At 38.1% G+C, this 15,364-nt stretch overlaps 1 protein-coding gene across 6 annotated transcripts in view; it reads right to left on the bottom strand.

Annotated features, from left to right (window-relative positions):
• The window catches only part of SLC25A24 (solute carrier family 25 member 24), a 73,238-nt gene extending 57,880 nt beyond the window's left edge, over nucleotides 1–15,358 (bottom strand). For all 6 annotated transcript variants that reach the window (XR_014895089.1, XR_014895090.1, XR_014895091.1 and 3 more), the window contains exons 1-4: nucleotides 15,170–15,358; nucleotides 3,571–3,697; nucleotides 3,010–3,097; nucleotides 1,445–1,556 (exon numbers count right to left, since the gene is read on the bottom strand). Coding sequence is in view for 3 of the 6 variants with exons in the window: in XM_085299068.1 (XP_085155194.1) it covers nucleotides 1,445–1,556; nucleotides 3,010–3,097; nucleotides 3,571–3,697; nucleotides 15,170–15,355 (513 nt within the window). In the remaining 3 variants the exon portion in view is untranslated. The remainder of the gene's footprint in view (nucleotides 1–1,444; nucleotides 1,557–3,009; nucleotides 3,098–3,570; nucleotides 3,698–15,169) is intronic.
• Between the last annotated feature and the right edge of the window lie 6 nt (nucleotides 15,359–15,364).

Here is a 15,364-nt window from a genome sequence, read left to right as displayed (position 1 = left end):
TTGTCAACTACAAATAGAGTCAATTAATCAAAAGATTAATCGCAACTTTCAAAAACACAAATATTAAACAACATATCTGCCAGAGTTTAAGACTTGTGTCTACAGGGCCCTAATAGAACCTTTAATACCAACACACACAGAAAAAAATAAAAAGGAAGATAGAGACAGAGAGAGAGAAAGTTAATGTTCCATTTAGGGATTTAATAACAAAAATGCCAAATACCAACTCACAATACTTCTATGCCAATGTAGCTTTCTACTCAGAACAGTCTGACAGCAATTAAAATTTTATAATAAAAACAGAATTCAAAGACAGCCCAGTGTGCAAGGCCCCACATCTGCTGTTATCTGAAAACACCAGCTGTGTTACTGCATAGCTGGATTTTGGCTTTCTGTGATAACTGGGTTGTCAGCTGACTGCAACATGCAAAGATCAGAAGAGACTTCCAGCCTTGTTCCTTGGGGGTAACCAAGGATATTCCRTAATAACAAAAACGAATCTTACATTTAAATAAAAAAGAAAAAGAAAAAAAAACTATTAAATAGAGAACTCATGCATTTTTCACTAAACAAGCTGTGACCAGGACTATCTGATCTCATAGAAGTACTCCAGTTGTTTTCCCCAGGAAACAGGGAGCTCCCTTTTGGCAAGCACCTCCTCTGAAATAGGGCTGGGCACTATGAACTACTCGAAGCTGTCAGGTCTCATAAGCCACATTTTATTATGGAAAGGCTGACTGATCCCTGAAGATAAGTGGTGTTATCATATTCGAAGAAATCTGTCTTTACCAACTTTACAGATTACTCTGATCATCTACAGGAAGGATATTTAGCAGCAACGACTACTATTATTAGTTGAGATTTTACTTATTATCTGTTCTTTTAAGTCAGTCACTATAAGGTGATAAGCACTCCATTCAATAGCAACTTGAAAAATTTCTCCAGACAGGGCATAACCTATTTCTGTATATTCTAATCACTCTTGAATGAAATTCCACAGCACAAATGAGCATATGAGAACATGAGCACAGAAAATAATCAGCAAAGAAACTGCTGATTTTATGCTAATGATAATATAATATAAATACAATTGCTGAATTAACATAAGAAAGAGTTAAAATGCTTCTGTAACTAGTTTCAACACATAAAAACATAGYATTGTGCTGTGGAGTATCTCCAAAGGAAGAAAGGATTCTTTCCTTCCTAACCCCCAAAGTTAGCAAAGTTGAAAAAGGAAAAGTTCTTGCTCAGAACAAGTTCACACCACACTATCTTACTTTTACATGAGAAAGCATGAAGTAGTAAAAGGGAAAAACAAACATGTTTTAAATACAGATACACTTGAAATTTAACAACTATGAAGCTCTCATACTCAATATTGAGAATTATTCCAGCAGAGAGGGATTTAAGAGATGCACTAGAATTAAAATAAATTTGAACTTACAGTGGAATGTTTCCAATATCGAATTATTTCTTCAATGTCTGTAGCTGGGTTAAACATAAAGTGATCTCTCCACTCATTCCAGTCTACCGTCATTGTCCCATCAGCATCGATACTGAAAAGCAGATAAAACAAAAACAGGTAAAGAAACAGTGGCAGGATTTGGTGGTGGGGGGGGGAAGGTATTTTTATTTTTTAGTCAGTGGAACTTATCATCAGTGACAAATGACTCTAGATTCCATCTCGTGACTTCAAAGCTGAATCTGCCATGGTTTTTCACTACTATGCTTTTCTGATCTGAATGCATCTAACATGTTCCATTTAGTACTGGAATATAACACTTCATTCCATCAACATTTGCAGCCTTTGATTCAGAAAATGTACTAAGACATTCTGCTCCGGGAACAAATGCTCAACTAGTGACTAGATTTTCTACCATTCAAGAGTATGGAAGAATTTCTATAAAGGAACCACTGAAGTCACCAACAACCTTTCAGAGTTATAATCCTATTTAACTATCCTATTCTACCGAAAGCACACAATACAAAACAAAAATTTAATTCTACTCCTGTTCATAAAATCAAGTAACAGACAGACTTCACTGGGTAGGTTAGACATAAAAGTCTACACTCTTTCAATCTTAAATATTCCAACATCTTCTATATGGTCAAGACATAAGGGGTGAGGGAGGGCAGCTGGTGTCAGGGTCATCTTGGAGGTTGGGAGGGATACTTTGGCTATTGCAGGAAAGGTTTACTAAAGGTGCACACTTGCAATCTGACATAAAGCTCAGATGACTTGACAGAGATACCAGGCTGGCAGAGCTGCCAAGGAACGAGTGATCCAACCTTTCATAAAGACAGGACAGTGCCTTYCAAATCCTGTCAGATGGACCCCTAATCCATCAGATACACATCCAGAGAGGCATGACACGGCCCCACAAGTACAAACTGTTAACATCTAGTAACTTTATCTGTAACTTGCCCTTTTGTATGTCAGAGAACAAAGTTCATGTTAGAACAGGTAATTAACTGTTCTTGATCAGTTAGAGCTGAGGCCTCCTAACACTGAAACAATCCCAATCAATAAACAAAATGATTAAATAATGAGAAATTATTCTATTAGAATGTAGACTTCAAGTCCTGTGAACCTACACATGCAGTCCACAAATGGTAAATGTGATAGAAATGTTATTTTTTTCAGTTTAAAAAAAAGCGTCAATACAATTCTTCAGCTGCAATATCCAAGGAAAGAAAGAAATATTCTTACCATTAAGCCTGAAGCTTATTGAAGAATCCTAGGGCTTTCACCATAAACAGGAGAGTCTGAAACCACAGTGAACCTTTTTTTTTCTTTTTTAAAAGGCTTTACAAACCAATTATGTATTCAGGTATAAATGAAGCACTTGAACACAGGCTCACTCCTAAATCATCTAAGAATAAATGTACTTCAATTAACAGTCTGCCTTGTTCAATAGTCTTAAAGCTGTATTAGAAAAACATACTTATGAAAAATACAAGGAAGCATATGCAAGTTCAAAAACACTTTAAGAAACAATAATACCTCACCTTTGCAAGATCTTTTCTGCCTGTTTTTCTGAAATGTTTATACCCAATATCTTGAGGGACTGGACAACTTCTGATGCTTCAATTTTGCCTTAGAACATTTAAAGAAAGATTTAAAATTAAAAAAATAATAAAATTTAAATTTAAACAGAGATGATTTATTTTGATCATTGTTTTAAGGATGAAGCAAAAGTAAGTACATTAAAATCATGCAACCAAATGAGATGCAAACATCCATTGAGATAATAACTAGAGGGGAAAAAAATTATTAAGAGATAATTAGAAACTTCCTCATAGTTTCTTCATCTGAGGAGCAAAGGTTCTCAGGTCAATAGACCTGAAGGATACAAAAAAAAAAAGAGACTATAATCACTTTATAATTATTTCAATACACCATGAACAATGAAAACTACATTCTTATTAAGAAAAACAAAGGTTTCGCATTTCCAGATTGTCTTCTGTTTAGGAAAAGAAAAAAAAATGTCTTCTGTCTAGAAAAGAATACGAATGAGTGCATAATTCCTTCAAATAACTTTTGAACAAATAAAATAAAACAAGACATACCATCATTGTTTTTGTCCAGGCTCTTAAATGCCAGTTTCATTTTTTTCTCATGATCTTTAAGATACTGCATAAATTCCTCAAAATCTAGCTGCCCATCCTGGTTAGTATCTCCAGCTTTAAAAATTTTCTGTTGGGAGAAAATTAAACATTTGACTTCTCCAAATTATGGCAGGTCACAAAACAAGAACAGTATGGTACTTCTCAGGCTTAAAAATAAAGTGTCTTATTGGTCAGTTTGGGGAGGGAGGCAGCGTCAGTTAGGAAAACACTGAAGCCTACACTTCAGGGGTATATTTTGTTTCCGAAATTTAAACATATTCTTATGCTTTCATAAAAAGAGAAAGCACACAGCAGCAAAGAGATTTAGAAAAGMATTATTTAGTGTTTTCATAGCTTTTCTGTTCAAAGAACACACATTTTCTTACCAGCGCTGGCAAGCTGCCCCTAAAAGTATTGCATATTTTGCAAAGGAGGGACTGGGAAATGACAAAACCAAGAAAGAGACTAACTTAAGCCTGTAATTTTTCCAGTTGCACATGAGAACTACAAGACAATTAAACAAATATGGTCTTGCCTATCCTCTTTAACCTAAGGGCTTATTACTTCTGAATTATAAAGATAATGCAAACAAGCAGTTAGCTATGTAATTGCTGACCAAACAACACAACAGTCGTGTCTGACTAGCACTTCCACCTCCCAGAGTTTGGGTGGGTAGTGCTTTCTCTTTTTACAAGACTAAAACCCAACTGTATTTCCTCTTCAGCAGCAATTCTGTTATCTTCCATCTTCGTGTTTCCCAGTAACAGTCCCGCAAATAAGAAACACCTACATATAAAATTAACTACAAGTTGAATACAGGGCACCAAAGTTCTAGCACAGCAGGAAATAAGTCTGAAAGAGAGACCAGGGTTGTGGCCCAGCTGCCTAGGCACATGTTCTTCATTCATCTCTAAAGCACCAGATACCTTTACCATCTTTATCTCTGACAACCTACTTTTACAAAGAGGAAACTGCAGCAACCACACAGAGCAGCAGACCCTAGTGACAGAGGCATGTCTTCCTCAAAGGCAAGGCCCTGAGAAGAGTGAAGTCCAGGCTAACAGGCTCTGCAGGATTTATTAGCTTGGGCTTCAGGTCAGCACAAAGGCTGCTACGCACAGGGAGAACTGCAGGGAAAACAGCAGGGATGATGCACAGCGTGGCAGCACTGCTCTGACAGACATCCTCCGTGTCCTCTCATGCCTCCCGAGATCTGCCAGCTTTGAGGGATGTGCAAGTACAGCAGGTCTGGCAGGATACTGGGCACAGAGAATCCCCCCTAAACACTGCTCTAGGACATGAGGTCTATGTGAAAGTTATGCCCAATCTCTTCATGTGGCATCAGTTCCTGTGTTTTCTTTTCCCTCAGTGTGTGAAATTCTAAAGGGATACTACACTGTACAAGAGATGCTGTTGGTGGATAGCAGACCAACCTGAGAGCAGAATTTGTTAATTTGCAAGAAATTTCAGAGTACTTCAGGGTAAGTCTAGAGCCTATGCTGAAGATTCTTCCAAACATCTATGTTACACAGACTGCCTTGCACAGTTTCAGCTTCTCAGTAAGATAAAATTCTCAACAATATTTCCATGGTTATTCTCACGTATAAAATTTGTTTTTAAACCATTTGATTACTTCACTGTAATTAGTAAAAATAAAATGCTCAAATAAAAAACAACAAGTCCTCAATGGACTTTAAGTCCAATAGTGTCTACCCCAGAAACACTGAAAATAAAGTTGAGAATTACATGTATTTGTTGCAGGTGCCTGAAAAAATTGAAACATCTAAGTATACTTATGCCAGCTCCTTTATCTTCCCCATTCCTTTACGAGAAGGCAGCTTTGGCTCAGTTGGTTAGAGCATGATGCTGCTAATGCCAAGGTCACGGGTTCAATCCGCATATGGGTTATGCTGAGGTTTGACTAGATGATCTCCACAGGCCCCTTCCAACCTTACCATTCTATGATCTCAAAAAAAAAAAAAAAAAAAAAAAACAACAACAAAAAAAACCACATAAGACTAACATATCTCTTTCAATGGAAGGATTACAAGGTACTTCACAGTGAAGTAAGCAGAAAAATATTTCTGCAGTGCTGTTAAAGTACCAGTAAGTCTAGAATATTCGTATCGTTGATTAAAAAAAATGCCTCTTATCAATCCAGTTTCATCTATTGCCCTTGCCAGTTTTGTTAGGGGTGTTCAGAATTTCCCATTATATTTCCCAGCTTGTGTTTATATAGGCGTATAGATGGATTCCTTATCACRACATTCTAATAAGAAATACTAACAGATTAAATTAGAAACCTATTCAAGTCCCAAAAAAGTCCCTACTTCAAAGGCACGGTGATCTCAACCTATGTTGCTCTGCATGTGCACTGTACCTCACGCCCCAGGATCCTAGTGTCCTCTGGGACTCCCACAAGCTGCTGAGAAACATTAACTTACGGGAAGATGCATACATATTTTGAGTAAATTCTAATCAAAACAAATTGTTCCCACTCCCTACTGCTATCTGAAATACCCAGACAAAAATACAGAACAAGGGAAGTGTTGTTCTAGCTCACAGCTACAAAGAAATATTAACTAAATTCYAATTACAAAATTTCTGTTGCTGAGGATGATGTAAGCCACATAAAACGGAAATTCCTGGGAGGCTTAAAGAGCTAGCAATTAGTGGGGGGGGGGGGAGGAGCACCTTTTATTTTACCTGCCAAATGAATAGATTTAGAAAATCTGAATTAGAAAAGGATAAGCACAAACCCCATTCTCCATTCCCTACTTTTTTTTTTTTAATTATTTTCCACACTTAAGCCAGTCTCTATCACTCTCCATGCAGCACAATAGAAGTGATAGGGAACCAAAAGGTATACATTTCCTCAGCAGGCACATTCATTTTGCTCACGCTACAAATCTAAAAGCTCATACAAATGCTCTATGAAAAGCACCATTTGCTTTAATGTTAAAGTTTCAGATTAAAACCAGTAACATGTAAATTTGTGGAATACACAGGAACACTCAAAGGGGCTTGCCTTCCACTTAAAGGGCAAAAATCACCTTGTAGTGGGTTATATATTCCATGGGCATAACGGGTAGGAAGGCACTTGAATCTGTAGGGAGTCTGTAACAGTAACTCCCAAATGGAAACTGCCCTTCATAGCATCATACAGGTTGGAAAGGACCTCTGGAGATCATCTAGCCCAAACTACTGTCCAAAGCAGGTCTAATTAGACCAAGTGGCTCAAGGCCATGTCTAGTTGAGTCCTTGACAGCTGCAAGGGTGGARGTTTCCTAATCCCTCTGGGCAATCCATTCCAATATTTGACCATCCTCAGTTCATTTTAGTAAGGAATCACTCTGCTGTTGTACATTTAATATACTACAAGATACCACATTTTGCATTGTTATCAAAACCATTTGTCGCTTTGCTACTTCCTTGTTCACCAACTTCTGATGGAGATTTAGATACATTTTAATGTAGGCACCCTTACAAGAATAAAGCAGGAACCAAATTAGATTCTGGTTCTTGCCTGGACATCCTGGAAAACAGGTATGTTGAATGTGCTTGGCACATAACCTGCCATTTCTTATTACAAAATTTGTACAGGACCACCACACCTTTACACAGACCCAATCCCAAGGAAAAAAAAATATTTTTCCAAGGCGTACAACTTCCCTCTCATTGTCTGAAAATTTAAACTGAAGCCATAAAGATAATCCACTAGTCACAATGTTATGGTGACCATATTAAGAACCACTAACCACTGAAAGAATTAGGAAGACAGTTTAGATGACTTTTTCCTTTTAATGCCTTCCCACATTCTGACCAGAAATGCTCCTGTGCTGATCTATTTGCATCACGACATTGCTTTTCCCCTTGCCCTCCCCCCCACACTTTTTTTTATGCTGCTACTTTTGTTCTTTTCTGCTCTGCAGTTTAAGACAGCTGCTTTCATAGCCCTGCACAGCAAGGAAACTCCAGCCAGAAATGCCACAGGTAGACCAAAGAAAGTTTTATTTCAAAACTGTACTGTAAAAAACACGGCACTGCAGCGCTAAATTCCTACTTCTCCAGAAGTCCTCCACTACTTCTACTTTTCTGAATTTAGCTGTGAGAAGCTAAACCAGATCTGTTGACAAAAACTAGGAAAGTTACGGACAGGTTTTACATATATCCAAAAATTCTGACCTCTATAAGCAGCCTGAAGAATTAATTACTCTGCAACAAAGTTATGAATTTTCACACATTTGTAGCTGCAACATAAAGACACAGAATACATGCCACTGAAAATCTTTATGCTTTTATCTAGACTTTTTTTTTAATTCCCAGCAGTTTAATTGGTATATATTACTTAAAACTATTATTTGTTATTTTGTATAAGCTTTCACAGTCACACTCTTCTGATTCACAAACAGTTAGGTTCTATAAAGGGAGGGATGCTTAATACAAATAAGAATAAATCATTAGCTTATTTCAGCTAATTACTACAATTTAAAGAATTCTTAAAAGGAAAGGATCCATCAAGAAGTCAACGGCCACGTCTAGTTTTCTATCATGTTATCTACAGGACGTGTAAGTAAAAAGGAACAACACTTAGACTTGTAATTGGTGTAACCAGTAACTCATTGYTTTATAATCTATGGCTAAAATTCTAAAGGACACAGTTGCAAATACTGCAGAGCATCATATTTACGGACATTCAGAAATTTCACATTTTCTTTTAAAACTAGAGGGTACTATGTATAAAATCAGTCATGCCACTCCCTTCTCTTATTCCTGCCCTCTCCACCTCCAAAATAATTAGTGGCATACTCATTTACATAGACTTGCACTCTAAACTTACTGGAAGTCAAATTCAGTCACAGTTCAAGTATATGCAACTCCTCTCTACTGGATATCTATCCTCCAGAACAAAAAATAACTTAGTCCTTATCCCATCTATTTCTGGCAGGACACAAATTTATTAATCTTATCAATGATAAAACAAACTCACAACTCAGTAAAGATGACTAAACCCGTCTTGTCACACTAAATCAACTGAGAGATAAACCCAGCTCAAAGCAAAAGGGCCTAAGGATATGTCCATACAACATGACCCCAATCAATGAGTCCACATAACACTCTAACAAAATAGACTGCTACTTAAGCTCAAGCATTTCTACACAATGCTCCATTGTGAACAAAACAGGCATTTGCACTACATCCAAAAACCTCCCAGCTTATCTACATGTTGCATTCATATTTATTACCTTCCCTCCTAAAGGATACTACATTTAAACAATACCCAAGCATATTCTTTAAACCTGTCATCTGTCACATACAGAAGTCAAGAGAGCCAGGTACATATACAGTAACTCAGATGTTTCTACCAGCTAGAGACCTTTTTCTTTTCTTCTGCCCTAAACACCACTGTTTCTTACAGCACAAAAGGGCTAGCAGCAATATTTCCGCTGGCTCATTTCAGAAGACAAAATCTCTATAAAATGAGCCTAAAAAGGAAGGGATGCAAGCCTCATCCGCATGCCCTCCTGCATGCCTAGCAGAAGCTGCTCCTTCAGGACCTGGATAAACTCTCTCAACTGAAGATTATGAATTAGAAGTTTAAAGATTCCAGGAATTTGAAACAGCTTAAATGGGAAACACAAAGTATTCTTTGTATCTTCATTCATCATTCCGTGTAAGTTACACAGATAACTCCTGACTTTGAACATATTTGGTAGGCCGCCTTTTCTGTTAAGTAAGACTACTTCACTACAGAGGCACCCTCACCTTAACTTGTCTTAAAAAATTTACCAGCTTACCTAGGATTTTCACCTGTGACAAACTACTGGTTAAACATGCGTTTCAGTAGATGGCAAAGATCTTCCAGTGCTGGGGTTCCCATATTTGGTACCTAGCATTCTTGTAGTTTGTAGCAGCAACAAGAATTGCAATCATTCACTGTACCCTACCACTGCTCAAAAAACCCTACTGCTCCCCAGTCAGTATTTAAAAAAGTTATTTTCCTTCGTTGGATGTTTAAAATATTATAAAAATGAACTTTTTACATTCATCTTCTCTTTCATATGGACATTCAGAGACTACTGTCCAGGTCAGTTAAATCAAAAGCTTTGGGCTCTTACACATTAATGAGTCAACAAATTAATTTACAATTAATTCAGAATTAAGTCCCCAAAAATCAGACATTAAACAAATACTGTAACCTGCAAAGCAAAGTTTAAAGGAACTACATGGTACCAGCTTTCAACATTCATGTGATATGACATTTGTTTTGGTAAAAAGTTGAAGATTCTTTTCTACTCTAAACCTACAGTACTAGTTTTCGGTGTACTACTGAAGTGAGAGGAAGCTTCATTTCACATAGAGAATAGCACTAAAAGACATGAAAGAACAGAAGCTTCCAATGCTGTGAAACTAAAGTAATAACCATCATTATTTGCTAACCTAATATCTATCTATCTAATATCTAACAGAAATTATATCGTGCATGATATAATTTCCAAGTGTAGCTACTGTAGGTTCAAAAGCTGGCCATATTTCCATTGTCAAAGCTGCTGCTGAAGTAACTGATGCTTTTTGCATGTTTTTAGCCAAACTACAATATAATCAAGAGGCTTCAGTTGATTTGCTCTACTAGTCTTTAGTTTTGCCATGTCTCATACTAAGGGAAGTTACCAGATCTAGGAAGTGCAAAACATATTTGCACTACATACACAAGGACATATTTAGCTCAGTCACTAAACAGGTATCTGCAAAGGGAAATGCCTTCTTGACTACAAACAGCTATGGTAAGTTTCACTTTCTGAAATACTACTTAATTGCAGTTTTTAAGAGGTCACAAAAAAGCTCAGAAGGAAACAATACCTACCTGGTCCTGCTCTCACACATCCTTTTGCAAAAAGGTATAGCAATGTAAGGCAACACAGAACTCTGSTTTGCTTGAGAGAATTCCAAATTCTCTCTTTGTTTTAAATGCAGTAACACACTTCAAATGTTCTGAATACTTTTAGACCTAGCTGGACTCAAATTTTTATAAACAGAGTTGATTACTCTAAACAGACCATGCTGTGAATTTAGTCTATTTGGGCCCTGCTTCGATTCACACAGAGGTGTCTCATCATACTGTTTCTTCATTTAAAGAAGCCTTAAAGTAATTGGGAATCACAAGACTTATTATGTCAAAACCTGATACAAAGTTAGTCTAAATAAGATAATTAAATTGTTTCCAGAATGTGGTTATTCATTTGAATAACATCTTTCTACTCCACGCTCCAGGACTCGGTGTATAAATAGTACCTGAATGCCTGGCTGTTCCTACTGCAAATTGATGCTTGAAATTTTGTGTTTGTCTCCTACAGATTTAATATAAGGATTGATTGCAACAGGAGGAATGGGTGAACAAAAATAGTACTTCATATAACCACTCGCACCATTTATGGTACTCCAGTCTAGAAGACTCACCGCATTCTGAAGATACAGGATGAGATCATTTGAGATCTGATTCCAGCATCTAGTTTATCTCTAGAAGACAACTCCACTATTCAAAGTGACTGCACATTAGCTGTTAATGTTGTTTGTAGAGATCCATTTGATATTGTCACCATGCTAAATTCCTTCTTTGTCGGTCTTGACATATTAGGCCAGGAATCTTTGTAAAGTTTGAAAAGTTATCCCTTCCTAGCACATAATACACTACAATATAAAACAGAAGTCATCCTGGCAGCCTTTAYGAAGTGCACATTTCAGATTTTTCAGTAGTTTACTTTTGTCTGCCATACACTGACAGGCAGCAGGTCGAGTAGAACACAAAGTTAAACTTCTATCAGCTTGTGCTAGGATGCTGTTCTATGTGAAGTTCCATCCCCCGCCCCTTCTTTTTTTCCAAGAGGGACACAACCTACTTCCAACATTTATCGCATCAATTCACCTCAATATATACCTTTCTTCATATCTACAATGTTAGTTCAGCAAACAGTGTTTTATGATACATTAAGCGCTAATAAAACTGTCAAGAAAATGGATAAAAGGTGAAGTAAAAAAAACATGCCATTAGTCTATTACAGAAATAGATAGCAGCTTTGTATCCTTTAAAGAAAGTGAATATATTTTAAGAGAAGAATTATATGCTGTTTCAACAGAAGTGAGGAGAGTAACTTTATATGCACCAACACTTAACTGATGGCATGAAGGTGATTATTTACAACGGACCAGTTGATTTTGCAATGAAGCAAAGGAGTAACACTCACACGGGTCCCTTCCAAAGATTACCAGGACGCAGCAGTGCTCCCCAGGAGTACAACGACCCACACTCCTGTGTATGCATGTTTTAATTTTATGTAGTGCAATCCAGGACCACAAAAGGATTTTGAAAACCTAAGCCATACAATCTTAGGATATTCTTAGATATAGGTTAACCCTGAAACTCTGATCTAACCATATAGCACAGAAGTCTACTCTGCTCTTAGGGTACCTAAAGGTCTGCCCTCCTGTCACTATACTGACAGGGCTCAACAGGGCAGCAGCTAACATGTAGCAACTTTGTGTAATTTTCCCCACATTTAAATTTCCTTACTTGTTAGTCCTGCTATTTCTTATTAATTATAAGACTATTTCTGCCTCCATAGGTACCAAAAAAAAGATTAAATATCTAATTTTATCAGTGAAATGACTTTTTCAACAAGTAGTAAAAAGGAATTTTATTAAAATTGTTTGTCTTTTTTCTAGAAAAGCGCTAGCCTGAACACAACCTACAAACTCACCTGCAACATCAGCTTAAAGCCTCAAGTGAAATAAGTGGCAGAAGGCATTTCAAGAAAGAATATAGAAAGCAGATTAGCTACATAAAGACAGAAAAGAAGCTGGAGGCAAGTCTTACTGAGGTTCTCTTATAACACAAGTCATTTCTAGTTCAAACTGTGTGCACCGTTAAATTTAAAGCAGTGAACATACAGGTATTTCAGTACTCTCCAACAATTCTTCCATCCCTTTCAAATGCGTGACATGATTCATGGTTTATTTTGTTTGGTCTGTGGTTGTTAAGCAGCTAAGGCGACCAATTCCTGCTCTCCATTATATCTAAAGAAACCTAGCTTACCTCAACTGATTTCATGGGTTTCCATTCCAGGCTATTCTGTAGAAACTGAGAAGAATTTGACAAATATTTTGATCTGGACTTTTAATGGAAAGCACCACACTGAACAAGAGAAAGACAGAATCACTTGGGACTTAAATGATAAGCTGCTCCAAAGTTACAAAGCATGCCACTCTGTGTCTCAAGGCTTTCTGTGCATTATGTTGGASGACCATCCCCATAAAAAATGTCAGAAAATTGGTCATTTATTCCTTTGTTGTTCAGTGTAAGTAAAAAGCCAAATTTATTAGTCAAACTGGTACAGCAGGTTTTCAACAATGTGTACATAATGTGTGACAAGTTCACCACCAGCATGCACTTAATGCTGACAGCTCTCATGTTTAAGGAAACAGACTAAATGATCCCCCCTTTATACAGCAGAAATGGAGAAATATGCTCATCGCAAAGATGATTTTGAATAGAAATAATATTGAAGTGTTCTTAACATTTCAATTTATACAAGCATTATTCAATACCCAAGAGACGACCTGCTGGATACTTCTCCCATAAGTGTACAAGACAAAGTATTAAATACATGAAAAAGAGATAAAATAGAGATTAAATAATAAGATTGGTGGGAAAGAAAATTCACAGAGTGATCCAGGATTAGGACAAGGTCACTGAAATTGAATGACTGACCCATATGCCACTGAACACTTAAGTCAAAATTTAAGTTTACTTGCTTGAATCTCATTAAGAAGCTTGAACCATGCCTGTGTTAGCCGTCGTTGTGAAACACCAGCTAATCATTCCTTATATAGAATCACTGAAAAACACTGTTTAAGTAACAGCTCCTACACCAATCTCACCTGTAAATGTTCAGCTTTACTGAATTTGCATGTGATTTTCAGAACTACAGGTGAAACTCAAAATTCCTCCCTCCAGTTTGGGTGTTATAGTATAACATGTATTTTTTCTATTTTTATGACTATACGAATGGACATGAATGAATTTCTTCCACAAATGTTAAAGGGCCCTAGCAATGGAAATATGTAATATGAATGAACACAATAATGAGTTAAAAGCATCTTTGAACACAATAATAATGAGTTAAAAGTGTCCTTGGGTTATCTTTCATTCATGTAAGACCAATTTTTTAGACCAATAAGTGAAGAATAAGCAACATGTATGCCACTACTATGCCCTCTGAAGGATGTACAAAAACATAAGCAGTACAGGCCCAATCATAAATGCACACCATTGTTAATATAACGCTGCACATAAAAGATGCACAATGCTATGTTCTAGCCAGAAGTTTTATATGTGACTGCAAATACAACCTTTCTTTCTGAATTAATGTGCCAGCTCTTCCAATTTACTTACTGGAGACAATAAAGTACAAGAACTTTTAAAACTGAGTTTGTTGAAGAAAACAGCTAACAGTATCTAATAAAAAGGTATAAAAGCTAAACTAAAAGCACCCTTTCAGTCCGAACTTGCCTTACCATACAAATATTTTTACCTACAGAATGATGCATTAAGTGTTTAAATTCTCACTCCTAGGGATTATCGAAAAACAACTAGAAAGTAGGAAGGTTTCTTCCAGATACAGATCAGACTTGCTGGTGTAACTCAGAACTACACTAGCAAGCTTGATGACTCAAGTTTTACTGACTTGTGAGGTTATAACACTGATAACATGGGATAAAAGAATGTTAACAGTCCAACCATATCACCACAGAATCTGGGACCCTTAGCAAGAGTTCTGCCTGATTTGTGATTTGATGTTCACTGTTACAAAACATAGTTTTTTAAGCAGAAGAGACTCTGTATCAGACACTATCCAAATCAAGAACCATCATTTCCACGTGTCTTTCTTCATTAGCCAATTCTGCATTTGCAGCCTACAGTTGCAGAGGCTAAAGAGATTTCCTTACCTGATGCCCAAAACAAACCTTAATTTACACTGACCAAAGCTGTAACTTACCATCCTTTGTTACAGTGGAGCAGGAATATGCTATCAAATATCAGGCATCAAATATCAGAATCAAGGAAACGTAAGAGCTGACACATGATGAATAAGCAGGGCCAAGCCCACTTGGCAGCAGAATTACAATCCTATTAATAACAGTTTTACTCAGGATACTTCGTTTACAACCTTACAGCACGTTCATAAAATCTAGCGCCTAGGGCAGGCATGACATACCGGGGAAGAAAAAGCGCAGGCCCGAAGCTGAATTCACCGGGGAGTGGAGAAGGAGTCCCGAGGGAGGGGGTGTCCCAGCCCCCAACAGCCGCCCGGTGCCCCTGAGGCGCGGTGGGGGGGGGGGTACGGCCCCGACCCGCAGGAGCCGCAGCGCCGGCGCTGGCGGAGCGGGGTGCCGCGGCCAGGCCGCGCCTCGCCCTCCCCACAGCCCGGCTCGGTCGCGGCGGCGCCCCCGTGCCGCTTCGGCACGGGAAGCCGCGGCCAAGCGCTGGCCGGCCCGCGCCTACCTCCTCCGCCTCCTTGCCCAGGGGGATGCCCATGGCCCGCAGGCCCGTCTGGAGCTCGGCGATGTCCACCCGCCCATCTTCGTTGAGGTCTAGCTTCCTGAAGAGGTTGGCGTAGCGCGAGTCGGCGTCCCTGCCGCTGTCGCAGGCGGCGCCGGGCAGCGCGAAGCCCCGCAGCAGCTGGAACATGGCGCGGCG

Source organism: Rhea americana, unplaced genomic scaffold, assembly GCF_003343005.1.
Source record: "Rhea americana isolate MKP2758 unplaced genomic scaffold, rheAme1 scaffold_144, whole genome shotgun sequence".
In the NCBI taxonomy this organism is placed as follows: domain Eukaryota; kingdom Metazoa; phylum Chordata; class Aves; order Rheiformes; family Rheidae; genus Rhea; species Rhea americana.
This window is presented reverse-complemented; position numbering and strand designations above follow the sequence as displayed.